The 21,123-nt window shown below is 49.9% G+C and overlaps 1 protein-coding gene across 4 annotated transcripts in view; it reads left to right on the top strand.

Moving 5' to 3' along the window:
* Nucleotides 1-4,606: 4,606 nt before the first annotated feature.
* Nucleotides 4,607-21,123, top strand: part of DOCK11 (dedicator of cytokinesis 11) — a 77,487-nt gene continuing 60,970 nt past the window's right edge. For all 4 annotated transcript variants that reach the window (XM_033072249.1, XM_033072248.1, XM_033072251.1 and 1 more), the window contains exons 1-2: nt 4,607-4,745; nt 20,951-21,067. In XM_033072249.1, coding sequence (XP_032928140.1) covers nt 4,644-4,745; nt 20,951-21,067 — 219 coding nt within the window. In that variant the 5' untranslated portion in view covers nt 4,607-4,643. The remainder of the gene's footprint in view (nt 4,746-20,950; nt 21,068-21,123) is intronic.

The raw sequence follows: 21,123 nt of genomic DNA, 5'->3' as shown, positions 1-21,123 counted from the left end.
TTCCTGACTGGGTAAGTGTTGGAGACTTCTTGCTATCCAGTGGAAGGACAACTGGCCATGGGCACAAATGAGATAGAGAAAATTCCTATTTTTAAATAAACATTTAAAAAGTGTTGGGTTGTTGTTTTTTTTTTTCATGTCAGAGTAGTAAAACACTGGAATAGACTCAAACATCTGCTTGAGGTGTTCTCAATTTGTCAGAAATTGTTCTTGCCCTTTTTCCCTGGGGTTAGGGATGGAGCCTGCAGGGCAGTGAGGCAGCCAAGGCAGGGCTGTCACTGTTGGGTGACCACGTTCTGGTGTCTGGTGCAGGCAGCAGCTCTGCAGTGCTGTCAGGGCTCTCCACCCGTACAGTGAGACCAGAGCTGCCCTCACCAACAACCACGTCTTGACCTCTCTTTCTTCCAGTGTCTGGGTGTGCACAATGCATGGAGTGAGGAGATTTTATCTCTGCTCAGTTCTCTGTGGCAGAAGCAAAAAAGCCACATATGAGAAATGAAGAAGGGCTTTAGAGACAGCTGGAATTGCTATTAATCTTATTTTTAGTTCTGTATCTGCTGAGTGTTTCAGAAGCAGCATCTTGGTCGAATTTTCTTAAACCAGATAGGATGAAGTTACCTTATTTTTCAGGAGGCAAACTTTTAAATACAAAATACAAAAATCTGATGCCTGCTGGGTCAATATTGTCTCTTCAAGGCTGTGCTAAGGACAGCCTGGGCCATCACATGGATTCATCATTACTGGTGTACTCTTAGTATTACTCACTGACCCTTTGAGCAAGAATTCAAGATCCTTGCAAACCCTTGTGCTCTTCCATGAAGGTGGATGCTGCTGGGAACTGCCAGGATGCCCCTGCAGCTGCTGTGACCTCCATCCCCAGGAGCTGGAGGAGGTGAGCAAGGAGTGCAGCAGTGAGTGCTCCGGCAGAGCTGAATGCTCACCGGAGGGAGCCCTGCTGGGAAAGGCAGGGCTTGGATTTGGCACTCCTGCCATCCCCAGGAGCTGTGCCCGTGCCATCCAGGATAGGTCAGCAGAGGGCAGCCCTTTACACCAGGACTTTGCAGCTAAGGACCAGATTCTTGCTGCACTGCCCTTCCCAGGCCTGGAGAAGCCAACAAGTGACTGTTTAGTGACAGTGCCATCGACGCCTCTAGCGATGGGTGACAGGGCATGTGGCTCTCAGAGAGGAACAGCCAGAGCTGTCATGTACCTTGCCTTGCACAGTGTTTGTATTTCCTGAGACTTCCCAGATTTCCCCAGCAGTGCTGGCTGGCTGCACGTGCAGCTGAGGAGGGATGTCTGATCAAGATACCCAAGCACTTCATTTATCCCTTGCTTTGGCAGAAGGCACAAGCAGCACAAAAAATGTTGCTTAAGGAGTTCTTCAAGGCAGTCTGTGCCTTGGCTTTGCTATCAAGAGGGGTCAGCATGCAGATACCATTCTAAGGCCACTTACTGGTTTGTTTGTTAGGTTTTTTTTAATTTTTATTTTGGAGTGCTAGAAATACATTCAAACATCACAGCTCTATCTCACAGGAATTTTGAAGCTGGGAAATGGAAGATGTAATGGCATTCATAATCCTCTTCCTGCCTGGCAAAAAAAAATGCACATCTGGTTCTGGCTAACTGAGTCTGGCAGGTTCCCTGCAAAAATGCAGGACCCTTTCCAATGCAGGGAAACACTTGGTTAATCACCTACTTAAGTTAACCACATAGGTAAGTTTTTTTTCTAGTGTTGGAACTACAAGCTGCTGCTGCTCACTCACCCTCTGATCAGTCAGGCAGGTGTGGGATCAAAATGGCATTGGGGACTTCAAGGCTTTCAACAAAAAGACAAAGAGATGAAAATGTTAGCACATTTGAATCTATGAGTTCCCTTCAGACTTTATGGCAGACTGAGTTGGAGAAAGTTTGATTATCTGAAGCAGTGCAACTCCTCAGCACTTCCAGAATGCCCCTATGTGTCCTTGGTGCATTTCTTATGCTGATAAACCATTACTGGCCTTTTTTCTCTGTGAAAAATGAGATGAAAACTACAGTCCTTGCAGGTCTGGGGTTGTCTGTAACAGCAGGGCTGTGGCTGCTGTTGTCTTGCCTTAACCCTTTTTGTGCTTGAGTCTCTTACTCGGATGTTTAGTTTACCCAAGAGGAAGTCCCAGCTTTCTGCTTTTTTGTTGTTTTCCATGTGATGTGTCCTTCCCTTGGCTTTTGTTTTCCTTTTCATGCTTTGCTTCAAAAATCAGCCTCACTGTCCGCTGGTCTTCCCTGGATCAGGTCAGTGGGATGCTGATGGGCAGCTCGTTGGATGCTGGGCACTGTACCAGGCTCAGCATCTTAGTAGGAACCTTTTGCTTCTGTCTGGATAAGAAATGGAGTGTGTGCTTTGGGGAGGGTTTTATTCCTTGTCAAGTGACCATCACAGCACTCTCCTCCCCGAACACTCTGGTTCTCAGAGCTGCTCCTAATGTAGCAAATGGAAGGCAGAAATGGCTCTGCCAAAGATGTTGACCCCAGTCACTGGTGTGGGCGCTTCTGCAGTGCCCAACCCCCTCTGAGGAACCACAGGGGCCAGGGGCTGTCCCCAGCAGCCAGGATGAACAGGGCTACCCTCACTCTGTGACAAACATCATTGGGTTATCTGTCCTTTTGTGGCCAGGTGAAGGAAACCTAATAATTTTATTTGCCAGCTCATTGCAGGGGAGTCACTGGAGGCTGTGCTGTGAGGGTTTGAAGTGGTTGATAAAATCTCTGCAAGAATGTTCATGGGTGTGGGGATAAGGAAGTGAACCTCGACGTGCTGCTACTGGAATTGTGCATCACAATGCTTTTCATTGAACTTGGGTTTGGAAAAGCTTCGTGTTTGTGAAAATGCAAATTCTTTAACTCATCAACTTATTTTTCTATCCCACATCTAATAGATATTTGATAATTAACAATAAAATTTCAGATTTGTTTTGATGCAAAACAGATTTGTTTCTGATGTAAAAAACCATTTCATATGAAATAGTGACTGCTGTCCCTTCAGTGAACTGCTAAAAAGCAGAACAATAACTGGCTTGCATGCTTTAGGAGTCACAAATAACATTTTGAATGGTTTGGATCATAATGGCTGTATTCATCACCCCCTACAGATTGGCTCTCATAATCAAAACTTTTTCTCTATATGTTGTGTGACTTAAGGCATGCCTATAATTCCAGTGAGATCCTTGTAGATAGTATTTAATCAGTCATGGAACAATGTGCATAAATTTCTATGACTGTAAGGAAACTTTACTCAATTCAATATCTTGCTGTGAAAACACAACACACAAAATAAGTTTAAAAAAAATTAAAAGGCTTTAATGAACAAAACAAAGACTCTTTACTGTAATGTCAAAATTACCATCCTTCAAAGAAGTGCACAATGATAAAGTAATGAGGAATAGGAACTGAGTCCTAAGGAACCTTCTTTTCATATCCTTACTTCTGATTTTGCAGCTGGGCAAGCAAATATGACCATGGCCTCTGTAATCACAGCACCTTCCTATAGCAAACTCTATAGGCTGGATATTTTCTCATTTAACCCCAGCCCCCAGTTCAGCTGCACACAGCTCTTCCAACCCTTCCCCTCAGTGGGGTATGGGGGGAGAATCAGAAGAAGTGAGGAAACTAAATACAGTTTAGTAAGCAAAGCAAAAGTTACTCACACAGGCAAAGCAAATCAAGGAATTCATTCACAACTTCCCAGGGCAGACAGGTGTTCAACCATCCCCAGGACAGCAGAGCTCCCTCACGAGTACTGGTGGCTTGGGAAGACACTCTGAATGTCCCCACTCCTTTCTTCTGACCGGCTTTATACAGGGTGTGGGATGTCCCTTGGATCGCTCGGAATGAGCTATCCTGGCTGTGTCCCCTCCCAAAGCTTTGTTGCACCCCCAGCAACAGAAAAGCCTTGACTCTGTGTCAACGCTGCTCAGCGGTAAGGAAAACATCCCTAATTACCAACCCAGTTCCCAGCACAAATCCAAAACACAGCCCGCTACCGTGGAGAAAAATAGATTTAAACGCAACCCCAACCAGCACAGAGACGCTCAGCAGAAAGGTCTTGTCCTGGATCCAGCTTAGCCTTGCAGGAACGCCTGGCAGAGCAGGGAGATCACCAGTCCCAGCAGAGCCGTGCCCCATCCGGCACCGAGTGTGCTGTTCTAATCATCCTTCCCGTGCCCCATTCGGCACCGAGCGTGTTCTGAACATCCTTCCCGTGCCCCATTCGGCACCGAGCGTGTTCTGAACATCCTTCCTGTGCCCCATTCGGCACCGAGCGTGTTGTGAACATCCCTCCCGTTCGGCTGCTGCCTCCGAGCCCCGTCTCGCCGAGCCCTCGCTGCCCAAGGCGCTCTGCATCCCTGCCGCGAGCATCCCCGGCGGTCGGGGCTGTCCGTGCGGCTCCGGGCCACCTGCGGCGGGGACAAAGCGGGGCCGGGCGGGGCGGGGCGAGCAGGGACCGGCCCGGCCCAGCCCCAGCCCCGCGGCTCCGCCCGCCCCGCCCGGCCCGGCCGCGCCCGCCCGGCGGCAGCGAGGGAGCGCCGAGGGGAGGCTCAGGCTCGGCTCGGCTCGGCTCGGCTCGGCTCGGCTCGGCTCGGCTCGGCTCGGATCATGTCGCCATGTCGGAAGTGAGGAAGTTCACGAAGCGGCTCAGCAAGCCGGGCACGGCGGCCGAGCTGCGGCAGAGCGTCTCGGAGGCGGTGCGCAGCTCCTTCGTGCTGGTGAGCGCCGGCAGCGGCCGCGCCCGGCGCCGCTCCGAGAGGGGCGGCAGCGGGAGGAGCCCGGCGGCGCTGGGAAGGGGCAGAGCCGGGCAGGGGATGCGCCGAGAGCGGCGAGAGGAAGAGGAGGGGGGGCCTGGAGAAAGGGCAGAGCTGGCTCGGGGCTTGGCGGAGCGGGGGATGCGCAGGGCGCGGCGGGGCAGGGTTTGGGAAGCGCTGGGTAAGGGATGGAGAGGGCGCGGCTGGGCGAGGCAGGGCACGGGGATCTGCCTTTGGCATCCCCTCCGGTGGGTTGTGCCGTGCCATCCCGCCGGGTACCGGCACCTCACCTGCCGTCACCGCGCCCCTCCGAGCGCTCCCAGCCCGCAGCATCGCCGGGAAGCGGCGCTTCGTCCTGGCGGGCTGGTGGTGGCAGCGGGAATTCACGGGAGCGAGGGGCTCTGAGCGAGCGGGGACGGAGTGACAGGGGCACACAGCGGTGACAGGGGCACACAGCGGTGACAGGGGCACACAGAGCGAAACTGGCACTGGACAGGGCAGGGCTGAAGGGCTCGGTGGGCAGCACAGGCACTGTCCCGATACATCCCGGGAATCGCGCTCCGGTGTCGGGGTGAAAGCCAAGCGCGCTGTCAGACGCGTTTGGTGCCGGCGTGCGGGATGCTGCAGCAGGTTGTCTTTGTTGTGCTCACAGCTGTGCATTCGGCAGTGCTGTGCCCTGGGAGGATGCCGGGATCAGCTCGCGGCTTCCCGGGGCTTTGTTGGATGTGTTTCACTGGTGCTCATTGAATTACTTTAATGTGTAATCAACTTTGACCTTGACTTTGATGGAGGAAAGGTTAGGCAATGGGATATGCAGAAAGTGCAGTACAAGTTCAGCAAATAATTGCCATTAGTTCTCTACTATTAGATTGAATGGCATGTGCTGTTAAATAAATTGAGAGGTTTGAACATTTCTTTTATAAACAGAGTTTGCTTGTAAATTTGCAGATTTCTAAGCCTGAAAAAAAAAAAAAGGCATGGTAATAATCCAGCCTGTTTTCCTTGTGCTGGCTTTTGCTTCCTGTGCTGTTGTTTGGAGATCCTTATGGGCTTCCATGTGATTTGCTTTCCCTCTTTCATCAACAATACACGGGGACAAAGGCTTTGTACAAGCTAATGGAACTTTCAATGAAAAATAAAATTGCTCATACCTAGCTTTGATATCCTACAGGCAGATGGTTATGTGGTGCCTGTGTGAGGTTCCTTCTCTCAGAAGGGGAAGGGATGGGTGGGACTGCAGATGAAGATAAATAAAACCTTGACAGGAACTCAAAAGAACCATCAGAGTCTATCAGGCAGCCACTCTTTTTTCTGATCCTCTCTAGGGTTTCATTGCCCATGCTGTGCCTGCCAACTTCTCTGACTTTCTGGCAGGCAAATCCCCAGAGCTGCTGTGCTGCCTTGTGTGTTTGCAGCCAAGCACCAGAGGAGGGTGAGGGCAGGTGTTTCTGATCCCCAGGTCCTGGCAGAGTTTCCTGCTTTCCACAGTTCAGCAGCAACGGATAAATCCCAGCACTCGTGCATCACTAGGGAGAGCCATAAGGCACTGCAGTGATCAAGGGCTGGGGAAGGAGGTGGCACAAGCTTACAGGACTGTCTCAGATGGCATTTTGACCTTCCTCAGTGATTAAGGATGAGGTTTGCTCCAGCAAAAAGATGGCTCATCTCTGTATAGCAGCTTGTCATCTTTGTGAGGAAGGGATGTCTGTGTGCTGGTGAGAGGGTACAGAGAGGATCCTGAGAAATGATGGTGGGGAGTGGTGGAGTGAGGGTGAGACTGAGAAGTCACAGTTTCTGATCCTGTTCCCAAGGTGAGTCTCAGTTTTGGTGCTGATGGTGCTGAGCAGCTGCAGAGCATTGTGTGAGCGCCTCCCCAACCCATCTACCCTCTCCTAGCCAGTGTGGGGCAGGTGGAAGAGCCCAGCATCAGGACTGTGATCCCTCACCCTGGGGCAGTGCTGAGCTCAGGAGTGCCTCTGGGATTCAGGGGGTGGCCAGTGGGTCCATGGGGAGCAGGAGTTCCATTTGATAACTGGATGGAGCAGGCTGGCAGCAAGTGATGCACTGTGTCTCAGGATGTCAGGAACTGGGACTTTCTGAAGCAGACTGGAGTTGCACTGAAGCCTTTGCCTGTCAGGATCCCATCCTCTTCCTGCATCCTGGGCACAGCAGGTGATGCTGAGTCAATAAAAAGTACGTGAATAGTTTAATACTCCTTTGGTCATCTTGTCAAGTGCCTTGGCTGTCTGCTTGCCTTGAGACAATCACAGCCGACAGCACAGGTATCTCTGGTGGTGAGCAGAGCTGATGCTGCAGGTACCAGAGCACACACCTCCATCCCCAGGAGGAGTGGGCACCTGGGGCTCTTTCAGTGTGTTGGTTGAGCTCAGCACTTTGTGCATTCAGGGCACTCCTCGAGACAAGGAACCGTCTGGAGTAAGAAGCTGTTTGTAGTCAGTGAATGTAATGCTCATAAATGAAAACACCTCAGTGAGGAAAGCTTTTAACATCATGGAAGTGGTCAGCTTGTACAGAGCCACAATGTGTGTGTTAAAGGACACAGCTCTCTAGCCAGAAGTGCTGTGCCCAGCCTGAGGGAGTGCAGTGTCTGGTACAGTGTGGTTACAAAGCTGCTGTCTTACAGGTGCAGTGAAGCCCATGCCATCTGATTTCTGTTCCTGGTTTTTGATTTATGCCTGTCTAGTGCAAGGAGAGTATTTATGTTGTTGTCTTTGGCAGGCTTTGCTCCTTTGTGCCTGCAAAGGGGAAGCAGAGCTTTGTTGGATGTGGTGGTGGCTGGCAGTGAGGGGAGGTTGTCCCTTTCCAAGGTGTCCTGGAGTGCTGTGTCCACATGCTGCCCTTTGGACCAGCTGCTAGGATGCAGTCAGTGCTGCTCCTGCCAGGGTAAGCAGAGCTGTAACCTGGAGCAGTGGAAGTGAGCCTAGGCTGGGGTGGGGAGCTCGGGGGCGCTTTGGGCACAGGGAAGCACAGGGAAGGATGAAGTGCAGTTCACCTGGGGCTCTTGCTCCCTCTTACTCTGCTGCTGTTCCCAGCATCCCAGCCATCATTCTGGCCTTGCATCTCCTTCACAGCCAGGTTGTGTAGGGGAGGTCTTGGTGGGGAGGAATAGTTGAGCAGGAGTCCCTGAGAGCAGGCACAGCCCTGCAGAGCAGCACTGGGAGTGCTGCAGGCAGCCACACTCTGTGGGATCCCTGCTGCTCTCTGTGCTCTCTTCTTCAAGAGGCTGCAGGGCAGATTGTATCAATTTCAGCTTTGAATGGTCCCTGATGCATGCTACTGATTACAACTGGAGAGGAAGTTTTGGCAGGCTAATTGACAAATAATGTCACTGTTTAAATAAACAGACAAATTTAGTGGAAGTGTTTGTTGGCAGGTGGGATAAATGACACACTTGAAAGATAAAGGGAAGTTTTAAGATTGGGTTAAGAAAGGAGCAGTCCAAATGTGATAACTTCAACTGTTCTTAACCAAAAGATCTGCAGCTCAAACCTTGGGGCACCAACAGTGAAATACTGTGTTAGAGGTGGAACTTCAGAGCCAAGGTGCTGATGGAACCTGGGAGAGGCATCTGGGCTAGGGCTGAAAGAGAGCAGGCAGGGACCTTTGGCAGTGGATGGAGATGGTGATTTTGGCTCAGACCTTCAGTGCAATCTCCCTGCTCCCATCCTCTGATGTTGCTGAGTAATAGTGGGAAAGTTGAGCAGCAAGGCAGGAGAGCCCTGCTCAGAGGCACTGGCTGATGTGGGACCCAGCAGCTGCAAAGCTCAGACACCTCCCAGCAGGATGCAGGGCTGCTCAGGTGTGCAGTCCTTATTCTGATGGAAGTGCCTGTGCACCTCTCCTTCACCTCATCTACACTCCATGGAGTGCAGTGGGGCATTGTGGAGTTGGGCAGTTTAAGAGCACAGACGTGTGAATGAGATCCTGGGTCTTTTGACACTGCCAGGACAAAGCAAAGGCTCTTCCTTCTTCCTAAGGATCCAGACCAGCTGCACTTGTTTGGGTGGGTGTGAGGCCAGAGCTGAGAGACACCCTGTGCCTCCCCTGTCCCTTTGGGATGTGCTCAGCAGCCCTGCAAGGAGAGGGGGCTGTGTCTCAACCCACGTGCAGCTTTTCCAGAAGTGTCGTTCTCTGTGTCGTGACAGAGAAATTAAAAGTGTGGGAGGCACGAGATCAGAGCAGCAAGCACTTGACAAAACACAGATGATGCATTTTCCCACAGTGCTGCCAAGCCCAGTCATCTGGTGGCAATTTGAAGTCTCGCACAATTGCTCTGATTTTCTTTAGATCATTTCTATTCAGTTTAACTGAGGATGCATTGACTGCTTTGCCATGAAGATTTTAGGAAGAGTGCACAGCCAGAGTATATTATCTGAGAAGGAGCAGCTGTAAAGGATGGCCCACACTGGGTCAGCCAGGCCAGGGGAGCATCTCTGGGTATCTCCAGGGCACAGCTTGGTGGTACCCAGGCACTCTTAGGTCTGGGCCAGGCATATGCCAGCAGTGGCAGTGTGTGGGTTTGTGCTTGCAAAGAACTGTGTGGATCCTTGCCATGCAGAGGTGTTCAGAGCAAGTGTCTGCTCTCTGTGTTCCATGGTGCTGTGGGATGTGCTCCCTGAAAGCTCCCCATGCCAGCAAGAGATGGGTTTTGTTTGATCCTGGCTGGGCTGGGCTCCTTTGGGTGGCTCAGTTTCAGTCAGACACAAAAAGGAGATATAAAACTCCTTAATAGTGATACTAAGGAGGTTTTGACTGGAGGCAAAAAAGCATTTTGTTCTTTTTGTGGTTTTTTTTCAGCTTAAACTATATTATTAGTGTCTCAATTTATGCTCATGCAGAGGAAATCAGCTTTCTGCATAGAATCCTCTTTTAATAAGCTAAATTCACTTTGATCAATGTGAAGCCTGTTTATATGCAGCGTTTGTAGTGATCTTGGCACTCAAGAGAGACAGAATATATGCGTGTTCCCTCTGGGGGTAGTCAACATGCTGTGTTTGCACAATTTACATAGAAAAGCAGACATATATAGGCATGGGAGGAAATTCTGCCCCTGTGTAAGTGGGCGGGAGTTTTGCTGTTGGTTTAACACGGGGCAGGATTTGCCTGCTGCGCCCGGGCTCTCCAGAGTTGCCACCTCAGCTGGCCCTGGCTGCTCCTGTGGAAGTGTTGGTGGGGAGAATGTTGTTCACAGGGGCTTATTCAAGAAAACGCTTAAAAACATTCTTAAAATTCATCACATGCTTCCCTGAACCAGGGCTCCTGTGCCCTGAGGGGCTGGATTTAGCCCAGGGCTGGCCAAGTGCCAAGGAAGTGGCCAGGTTTGCTCCTGCCTGAGTGCACACACCAGTTGTGGAGTGGCTGAAGGGCACGGCTTAATGGAGAGGAGCAAGGCTCCAAGCACACTCTGCAACTATATGGGGACAAATCTTTGGCTCCTACTGACACCCAGTCCTTAAGAGATGGAGTAATCCCTTGCTGTTCTATGAGTGCCTGTGCTGAGGTATGACTGTTACAGGATGAGCTGCAGTCAATGTGTCCAGTTCTTGGGGATTTTGGAGACAGGGATAAGCTTCTGATGGGCACAAAATCTTATCCTTCCCAAGGCATCATTTAAATCTTTGCATCCTCCTGCCTGTTATAGGAAAGCTCTAGGAAGAGCCATTCAACCCTTGTATGTGTTTATTTCTTACCACATTTTGCTGGCTGGGGTTTTAGCACTCTCTGGGCAAGGTTGAGAGTGGTTGGTTCTGTGCTGAGGACAATGCCATGAAAATGCAAGTGTCCCTGCATTGGTAGCATCTGCCCCACCATCAGTGCAGTGAAATGGTTGGTTGTGCCTGCAGCCAATGCCAGCACTGCAGCTGGGATTTGTGCACTCAGAATCCCAGTGAGGGGATGGCTCCTGGGCTTTGTTTCAGCCTGTTCTGGTAGCTGGAGCTATTTCCAGGTATCTCTCCCACCACCAGGAGCATTTGAACCAGGACTGCCTGTGTAGTGTAGCATCATTTTCTATAGGCAGCTGGGTGGCTTTTTCATCATTTCACTTAGCCCTCTGCATGCTGATTTATTATCTCTAATGGTGCAAAATTACACAAAGCTTTTGACATTTCTGTGGCCTGAGAATGCAAATCACAATCACACACAGCAGCTGGACAGCAGCCAGACATGGGGCACACGTGTGCTTCAGCATCCCTGGTTAATTGGGCTCCTCACTCCTGCTTTGTGCAAGGAAGAAAAGAGTAGTTTCTTATACCTTTGTGGCCATTGCTGTCATCTTAAAAATGCTGGAATATGTTTCCCTGCCACCAACTCTTTCCATGTCTTTCATTCCCTTAAAAGTACGAATCAAAGCTCTCCCTTACTGACTCCTCTGTCCTTCCACAGCCCTGACTTATCTTTGCAGTTTTTCCCTGCCTCCTGCTGCTTCTCTAATGGGGTCAGGGCTGCTTGTTCCTGACCCCTTTCTCACCCCTCTCTCTCTCTGAAAAGCAGTTTCTTCTCTCCTCTATTAATATCTCCTGTCACAGGACTCTTCCTGGGGAGCAGCTGCATCTGGAAGGAGACTGTGCTGGTCCACAGCATTCCCCACTCCTGTCCCTGGCCCCATGCTGGGTGACATCCCCACTGCAACCTGGCCTCTCTGTGCCCTGAGCAAGGACAGTGCATGGCAGAAGCCAGGAAAGCAACCTCTCCCCTGTGCAGTTGTAGGGCAGGTGGTGTCAGAGTGCAGTGCAATGCTCTGAGAGCCATGACAGCCGTACATGTGACAGCCGTACATGTGACAGCCATGCATGTGACTGTATTTTGGCAGTGGTCAGGAGCTGGGATGTGGGCTGGGCTGCAGCATCTGTGTCTGGGACAGGGCACGTGTCCCAGAGGTCTGGAGGAAGCCAGGGCTCAGAAGGGCAGCTGGCTCTGTGTTTCAGGGCTCTGTCAGCCTGCCAAGCACAGGCTCTGTATTTGGCCCTTGGGGACATGGGGTGAGCTGGAGCAGGGACTCAAGGGAGCTCTTGTGCAGCCAGAAAGGTTCTGTGGGGCACAGGGACATGAGAGGCTTGGCAGGGGCTGTATTTGTGTATTGTGTATTTGTGGCAGGAGCAGGTAGAAAGGTCAGGGGAGGGAAGGGGAGTCTCCATCTCTTGGAGGGAGATGATGGTGCTGGCTGGAGTGGGCTGAATGCCCACAAAGCTGATGTTCAGGGACACAAACCCAGCTTCCAGCAGAGAACTGCTGTCCATGGCACTTTGGGGCTCCAGGAGAGTTGCACTGGACTCAGGTGTTACTTTTCCTCTGTGCCTGGGGAGCTCTAAACTCTCCCTTGTCCCGTTGCACGATGCTGGCAATTGTACAGATGTTTTTATTTGGGGAAGCTTTGAGGTGCTTTTGTTGACAGCAGCATTTTGTCTGTGAGTGGGTTGTCCCTTGCACCCCATCCACAGTGTCCCCTTCTTTGCTGGGGGAACAGAATTTAACTTTACAGCCCCTTTGCTCCTGTATCCAATGCTGCAGGCTGAAAGCAGAGCACAGATGAGGCTGAGACAACTTCCTGAGCTGCTGAAACCGCTGCTGACACGGCTGGGCTTGGCTGCACTGCCGGGGTGCTCGCTGCCTTGCTGAGGCAGCCCAAAACTGGCCTGTGGCTTCCTGCTCTGCTCTTCCCCAGTGCTGCTCCATGGGCTTGGTTAGACAAGACTCTTGCCCTTGTCCTGGCCCTGTCCCTGCCCCGGTGGGGCTGGGAGTGCTCCCTGCTCGCCCGGGGCAGCGGCTGCGCTCTTGGCTCAGCCCTGCGTGCGAGTGGTTTCCAAGTGAAAAACAAGAGTTTGAGACAGACAGGAAAGGGAGGGGTTCTGCTTATGTGCCATTAATTGCTTTAAGATGTTCTGGAGCTGGCTATTCTGGATTTGGATGCTAAATATAAAACTGATACTACATAAATAAATGATGAAATACAAGTGACATCTGAAAAGCACTTTGGGATGTTCCAGTTAAGAACCTAAATAAATAACATGTAGTATTGTTGTTGTAATTACTGTTTTCCTTTTATAGCATGCCTGTGCTCACAGAATGTTTTGAGAAGTCCTATCTGGAAGAAATTCAGCTGTCCATAGAAACCAATACCCTTTTGCCAGTTTCTATTAGCTCTATTGTTTTGAAGGAGAGAATCAAAGCTGTGACGTGTTTGCACATCTCTCATGCCCTGCAGCAGATGCTCAGCTGGATGCAGGTGCAGTTTGGCTGATGTAGATCCCTGCCTTTGCTCCTTTAGAAGGGCTGGATTAGGACCAGGGTGTGCCTGTGCAGGCAGGGACTCACAGTACTTCAGGTGCTGTGGCTGGGGACTGAGTGACTGAGCTGTCACTGTCACACAGAAGCACTTGGTGATCCAGAGGGAGATCAGGCACAGGGGACAAGGCTACTGAAGGTAACCTCACATGCTTGTCCTAATGCACTGCCCTGTGCAGGGGCAGTGCTGGATCACCTCAGGTGTGTGCTGGTGCCAGACATGGGTCATGCCCCAGCTGCCACTTTCCAGTGCTTTTCCTGCTGCCTCTGCACTTGTTCAAGGCATCATTTTCAGAGGTGAAGTGTGTGTGTGAAGTGCAGCTGGGCTGGAGTGGCAGCACTCCCTTCTAGACTGGGCCACTCACACTTGGGCTGTGAACTCACTGCTTCATTGCAATGCAGCTGTTTTCTGAGGACTGTTTGCTTAAGTGATTATGCAAGAATCTCAAGCTTTCAGGAAAAAAAGTGTTCCTGCCCCTCGTGGCTGCAGCACTCTGCTTCAGAATGGGATCTGCTAAAGGCTGTGAGCTGTGGTGTTTGCTTCTGAGTAAAGTGGAAGGAAGAGTCATATGCTGATTATTCTGGCTTCCTGTAATTTCTAAACCAATTTGAAGACACTTCAAGGCCTGAATTCCTTTTATTAGACAATAATAGGCCTAATAATGACAGATAAATGTTTGCATGTCTACACTGACATCAACTTTTTTTACTTTCTTCAAGAGTTCTCCAAGCTGGTGTCTCACACCAATACAGGGACTCAGGGACAGCACTGTGACTACACACACTTGCTTTTTCACTGGAAAATGGGCATTACATTGAAAAAAGAAACATCCACCTTACAGAACACCCAGAGCCCAGGTTCTGGTGCCACCAGGGCCATGGATGCAGGAGAGGAGAGGTGTGGGCTGGTGAAATGCTCTTGCACAGAGCTTGGGCGGGGTGCAGGGAAGCACAGGAGGGGGCTGACTCTTACTCTGAGCTTTCAATGGAAAGAGTGAGTCATTGCCACTGCAGATGTTTTCCTGTGGGCTGCCAGGGCTGTGCACTCATCCTCCCCTTCCCCATGACATGGCTTTTTATTTCTCTGAGTTCCTGCAAGGTGCAGCCATCTCCATGCAATGCAGAGCAGGGAGGAGTGGGGCACAGCAGCACAAGGCTGCATCTAGAGCTGCAGTGTGGCACAGTCTGGATATGCACACCTAACTCCTGGATGGAGATGGGAGTGTGTGGCCTCTGGCCCAGAGCCCTGTCTGATGAGCCCTTAGCAATGATGTGTTGCTGTTTAGGAGGTTTTTCTCCTGCTGCCCATGGAGGGCTGTGCAGAGCCTTGCTCTGAGCTGTGCTTGCACCTGATCACTCCCTTCTCACCACAGCCCCTGCTCCTCACCAATTCCTTCTTTCCTTCCTGATTGCCCATGGGCTCCTCTCCTGTCTGCAGTGCACACCTTCTCTGCCAACCCCTCTTGGCCTCCCTGACCCCATCTCCTGCCTCTCACAGCTACACAGCCCAACCTTTGCACAGTTCTTGCTTCCCATGATGTGGCTCCTGCACAGGTGAGTAAAACCCCCATTCCCCATTGTACCCTCCCCTGTGCCACCTTGGGCCAGCTCCTGAGACCCTTCCCTCTCCATGCTTCCCCTGCTCCTCCTCTTTCTGGTGAGGTTTTCCTCCCTTGCCATTTCACAAGATGCTCTGTGTGTTTGTGTGCCCACCTCACAGTGCATGCCTCTCACCTGTCCCAGGTGCAGCTGTGGTTTCTCAGTGTTTTGGTGTCTTCAGTAGAGGCAGGATTCCTGTCTGGACATTTTCCTTGTGTTTTTAAACTTCCTCCTTTCTGGCCAGTGTAAAAATAGTTTTGGCCTGCTCATACCCAGCTTTATTGACTGTTTTTTATCCTTGAGGTTTTACCATTGTGCATCTGCTACATCCAGCTGAGTGCTGGCTTTGCAGCAGGCTTGTGGACACAAGCTCTCCATCACCTGCTGAGAGCTGCCTCATTGCCTCCCTGCTGATTCCTTCCCAAAATGTGGCTTTGCTGAGAAGCCCACGGAGCCCTTGGCATCAGCAAGGCTGCAGTGTGTTGTGGCTGCTGCCGTATGTGCTGACTCACACTGTCTCCCTGCTTGTCCTTCCTCTCCTGATCTCTCTTCCCACCTCTTCCCTTCTCCTGGAGTTGGGAATGCAAAGTCGTTGGGGCACAGATTTTATTCTGGCTTTGCAGAGGTTTGTGGCACTTCCATAAAAACCAGAGTTTATGGGTTTTCTTTATTCTTCCTTATGCCTAGCAGTCTGGAATGATGACTTTTCTGTGAATCTGAGCTTTTGTAAGATGAGCTCTGTAACTTTTGCAAGCTTGAGTGAGACTGTGTAAGTGGGATCAGATGGCAGTGCAGGAACTGGGGATGGAAAAAGCAAGGAGTCACAAATGTGAGACTAAAATAAAAACGCTCTTAAAGACCACACAATTTGAGTTTGCCCTGACCTGATCTTTGAATTCCTGGCTGTGGAAAGGCTTTTCTGTGGATAGAAACTGCTCAATTCCATATGCCCATATGGTTTGCCAAGCGAGTTTGCTCAGTTCCCAGGCATCATTTGAATTCTCCCATGTACAGTCAGGTTTCTTGAGCAAAATAAAAAAAATGGGGACTTCTTTCTGCTGGTTTTGAGGTATCCTCACATTTCCAGATTGTGCATTGCAGCGAGGAGCATTGCCATTCTCAGAAGTGATGTGGTTTTAGCTGTGAGAGGTACGTCCCGAGGGTAGTTGTACATCTCCATTTTCCACTCTTTTAACTTTTTAATTCTCCAAATTGACTTTTCCTCTCATTTTCTGTGTATTTCACCTATTTGACCCTTTGGTGTTTATTTTAAAATTTGAGCTTTTGCTAAGGGCACTACAGGATTGCAACAGATGAGGCAGCAAATAGGCTGTAAGATGGTGGCTAAATTTTGGGGAACATTGCACACTCTGAGCTAATACACTTATATACATACACGTGATGTGTCCTCTTCCTCCTTCTCTCTTCAGCTGCTCCAAACAACCAGCACTTCTAAAACTCATTTGTGTCTCTCTTAGTGCTTTGAGATGTGGATGCACACACTGGGTAGGGCTTCATTTCTGAGGATGTGAGAAAAAGTCACGTGCTGGGGGCTGCTGAACCTGCAGGTTTTTCAGTGGAAGGCCCAGAGGAAGCCTTGCAGGGCAGGGTGTGAGTGTTTGTGAGTGTTTGTGAGTGTTTGGTGGCCGTTGGTCACGAGAAGTGAAAGTCAAGTGTGGTGCAGCTCCGGTGCTGGGCTTGGCTTCCGCCGGGTGCTGGCAGCTGCTGAGAGCTTGTGTCACTGCAAAGGGACCAGAAAACTGGTTACACTGGTGCCAAACCAGCCTGGTTTGTCATTCTCCTCTCTGGATAATGTTTTAAATGAAGGCTGAACTGATAGGACTGAAAATACAAAAGCTATCTCATAGTTTTCCTTTGGCTGATGCTTTAAAAAAATGCCCAAAAGAAACATTTTCCATTCTGTGTGTTCACATCACTTGGGTTGTAGCTGTTGTAATTCTAGCAGAAATGGATCTCAAAAAAACATTAATCATATATAGCAACAAAGTGGTGTGTTTTTATGGTATTCAGGTTCAGAACACTGGGAAACAGGTGGCTGCTGGTTTTCAGGCACTGAAAGTTTAAAATAGAAATGTTCTTTCCTATACTTCACATGAACAAGCTGTCATTGTGAGCCTTTGTTTATAAAGCAAATAAAAGGAATTTTATACACTTTGCAAAATGGAGGCAGAAAGGTGATAATTTAATCTGACTTAAGTATCTCCCTCTCTGTTAATGGATAATTCCCTTGCTGACCCTTCCCTTTGCTCTCTCTGTGTCCTGGGGAGGGTTTGGGCTCAGGCTGGCAGAGGGCAGTGGGACAGGCAGGGCTCTGAGGACCCTATTTGGGTTTTCTCTCATTCTGGGCTCTTTGTGCTCATGCTTGGGCAAAGGCAGAGCCTTGTGTTGGTGTTTGTGGGCATGTTTCTGTTGAAGTAATTTCTCTGAATTTCCTGTTGAAATGCCAGCCAGCTCGCCGCTGTGGGGAGTCAATACTCCAATAGACAGGCTGTTGTTCTGCCTGTGCTGTTTCCAAGTGGAGCCTCGTGACCCAGCGTGGATGGGGGCTCCAGCACAGCACACAGCCCTCTGCATGGCTCTCAGCAGCCCTGGGGCAGAGGCAGAGTACAGGGAGAGCAACCTGTGTTTTTGGGAGCAGCCTGGTGTGTGTGACTCGAACCTGTGGGTTTTTCAAGAGGGATGAGTGGGCTTATCTAGAAGGGTGCACTGTTCTCACGTTATCTTTGTTTAAAATCATGCTTGTTTTTCTCTGAGGTACCTCTCTGTTTTTTTATGCCAGCACAGTGAGCTGCAGTGCTTTGGGCTGGATGCTGCTGCTGGGTGTCCAGCAGCATCCACAGGAACCACAGGAGAGGGCAGCTCACCCCAGGCTGTCCCTGCTGTGTCACAGGAGCCCAGAGGAGCCCAGCAGCATCACAGTGCCCTGGGTGAAGAGCTGTGCCACAGAGCAGGATGCTTTGGCAGCACTGCACGATTTTCCTGCAGAAATGGATTGATTTTGTTACTGGACTGGCAGCATTTCTTTGTACTTGGGTATTGGCTTCCCCTATGGAGGAATTTGTGGTTTCTAAGACTCTAATTACTTTAGTGTAATAGTTTTTCCTCTGCTTTTGTAATGGCTTTGGTGGGTGCCATCTGCTGTTGTGACAGTGCTGGGCAGTGTGATCTGAGCCCAGGGTGGTGTGGGGTGTACCCTTCAACCCTCAGGAAAACTAAGACTTTGAAATCCCATTTTCAGCATTTAAAGCTTTATCTCCAGCCTTTCTGGACTGATGGGAGTGTGTGGACTCAAAGGGTCAAAAGTGCAACTAATATTTGGGACGGCTCCCTCCTTGCTCCGTGGGTTTGCAGGGACTGAGCATGCCTGCCCCCCTGGGCACAGTTTGGGATGGATGGAGGAGTTTTTTCCTCGATGGCAGGCAGGAGCCAGGCCACATCCTTCCTTGAGCAGCTGCTTTGCTGACAAACAGGTTGACCTACATCTTTTGGCTGTGCTTCAGAGCGTGTCTGTGGTTGCTGCTGTGGCCTGGGGCAGCCAGGGTGATGTGCTGGGTGTGAGCATGGTCAGCCCAGCACTGAGCTGCAGGGAAGGGAGGGCTCTGTGTGCTGGGACAGGGAGTTTGCACACCTTGGGGAAGGGGAGCCCTAGGGACTGTGTTTCCAACAGCTCCAGAGGAGAAATGCCTGTCTGGGTGCTGCAGAGCCCTCTGGGTGCCAGTGCACATCCCTCCATCCCTCAGGCATCAGATGTGTGTCACAGGGCCTGGCACTGGTTTGTCAGATAGAGATCACAGCTTCCACCACACATCTTCTCCAATATCATTACATCCACCAGACTGGAAGGATTGCAGCAAGTTTTAAGGATTTTTTTTTGTATTTTCAAACATCTCCTGTGAGGATTTGGGGTCCTTTTCAGCTCTTACTCTTTAGCTGTCATTGAATCCCATGAGGATGACTGCCAGGACTTTGTCTTGCTGGTCATCAGAGGCATCAGATCTAGAGAAGAAATGTCATCAAAGCCCTAACCTTTTAAAAGGACAGCTTTAGAAACACAGTCCTAGTTTCAGGGTCATGTTGCAAAATAAAAAAGGACTAAAAATACAGTGTGATTGGAAGGTCTGCATTCCCAAAGAGATGTGGAAGGCTCACAGAAGGATTCTAATTTACTCTTAGAGCTGCTGCAGGGTGAGGTGAGAGGGGGCCTGGTGTGAATTATTGGGGTCATGGCACTGCTTTAAGCCCCAGGTGCTGAGTTTTGCCAGGATTGCTGCAGGGAACCAGAGGCTGGCAGAGCTGTGTGCCTGCTCTGTGGGGCCTTGTGTCGTGGGCAGGACAAGCTTTGGGGCCCCAGACCTGCAAATGGGCGTCCTATTAATTCACATTAATTTGCAAAGCTTGGCAGACTTTCAGAAGTGCACAGGGCTGTCCTGAAATAAGACTGGTGTTTCAGATGATTTACCAAAATCAATTAAGCATTTAATGAGCATGAGACTGACGAGAGTTCCTTTTCTCTGTCTACCTGTTGGGTCTTTCAGACTCCTGTTTTTCAGATGGACTCTTTCTTTTCTTGTTAAATCCCTGTACAGCTCAGGTCTTGAGTGTAGAAGCAAGAAATTCTGTGTGGGACTGGCAGCATTTGTCACTCCATTCCCAAATCCCTGGTGGCTGAGGGTGCTCTGGCACCCAGCCTGGGCTCTGCTGGCTGACCTTTGTCTTTCTCACTGGTAATCTGAGCAGTGTGAGGCTCCTTTCAGGACTGTGCAAGCAGTAAAGCAAAGTTTTCAGAGAGTGATTAAGAGAACTTTTTCAGATAAGTGAGCTAACTCATGCTGGATTTCTGCAGCATGGAAAGGAGACATTTTAAATGCAAAACTGTCGGAGGCAGGAGGTGTTTCATTAATGTATCCCAGATCCTCAGGAGCCAAAGGCACAGAGCAGGCACAGGACCTTCAGCTAGGATTGGTTATGGAAGAACATTGTTACTTCCCTGCTTATCTCACATGACAGAAAATATTGAGTTGTTTGGCCTCTGGGTGGTGTGGCTGATTATCCAGTCCTGTTATACAATGCTGAGCTTTCAGTCCTCATTTGGGACTCATTTTTTTAAGCTGCAGGTTGTGCTGTGTTCAGCAAGAGACCCTGTATCAGTCTTGTCTTTAACTCCAGTCATGGGGAACAGTTCATGCCAGAAAAGCCATTTGACTGGAGGGTAACTTTTGCTGCCCTTGGGGAAGCATCTGATGTTGCTCTTCCAAGAGGGGAGAGCCCAAGCATGCTGTCCTGTTAGGATGTCATGTCCCTGCTGCTTCAGGGGTTTCATAAACACTCTCTGGGGCAGGGCCAAGCATCAGAATTTTGGTCAAGATTCAAAACAAGGCAAAGGTGATGATAATTTGGTTCTTGTTTTATTGTGACCACTCCTATAGAGAGTCATTGATTGGCTTTTGGTGCAGGATGGGCAGCTGAGATGGCATTTACCTGCTTCAGAAGTTGTGTTTTTCCCATTTTGCTAAGTTCTGTTTTCTGGACTTGTTACACAGACAGAATTAGTGCTATAGGGAATGTAATTAAGCTCTCCTAATAGTTTTTGCTCGTGAGTCTGGGAATTTTTGGAGGAGTTCCTCTTGCTTCCCTGAAATGTGAGTGAGAATAAAACTGTGCTCTAGCCTTTGGCTGCGTCTGGGGTGCGATTTATGGAGAGGGCTTTCCTGTCTTTCCAGAGGGATGCTGTTCTTCCTTCCATGGGCTGAGATTCCTGCTTTGGCAGTCGCAGCAGCAGCCTTGCTCCCATCATTCCTAGGAGAGCATGGCTCTCATCTGCTCCTCAAGCAAAACCAGCCCTGAGCTGAGCAGAGCAGAGCAGGAGCCAGTGTTTCTTCCAAGCTGAGCTGGATGAGCTGCTCAAACATAAAGATGCTGGATCTTGCAGCTGTTAAAGCTGTGGCCTGTCCAGGAGGATTTCTTGCTCCATTAAGAAATTAGAGACTATGCTGAGACAGAGCAGCACAGTGCTTTGTTTCTTCTCTTAGCTTATTACTTAAAACTTAACCCCTCATTTCCCTCTCTGCAAAACATGCTCACCAGTGGTGTCCTGGTTTAGGGCAGGTTATCTGCAGCACAGGAGTATCAGAGTGCTGAATAATGGGCAGTCCAGTGGTCACACAGTTTGAAATGAAGATGTTAGTTACTGGTTATTTTAGATGTTACATATATGTAATTTTCTTCATCATCTGCTTTTCCTGCAGGAAAAAACTAAAGTGGTGGAACCCTTGGACTATGAGAACGTGATCCTTCAGCGCAAAGTTCAGATCTACAGTGATCCCCTCCGGGACCTCCTGATATTTCCTATTGAAGATGTGTCTGTGAGTTTGCTCTGGCTGCTTCCCCTGTTTGAGGCTCACCCATCTCCTGTCCTGCT

The sequence above is a fragment of the Catharus ustulatus genome, chromosome 14 (assembly GCF_009819885.2).
Source record: "Catharus ustulatus isolate bCatUst1 chromosome 14, bCatUst1.pri.v2, whole genome shotgun sequence".
Lineage (NCBI taxonomy): Eukaryota > Metazoa > Chordata > Aves > Passeriformes > Turdidae > Catharus > Catharus ustulatus.
Note: the sequence above shows the minus strand (reverse complement) of the source record. Positions and strands in the feature narration are given on the sequence as shown.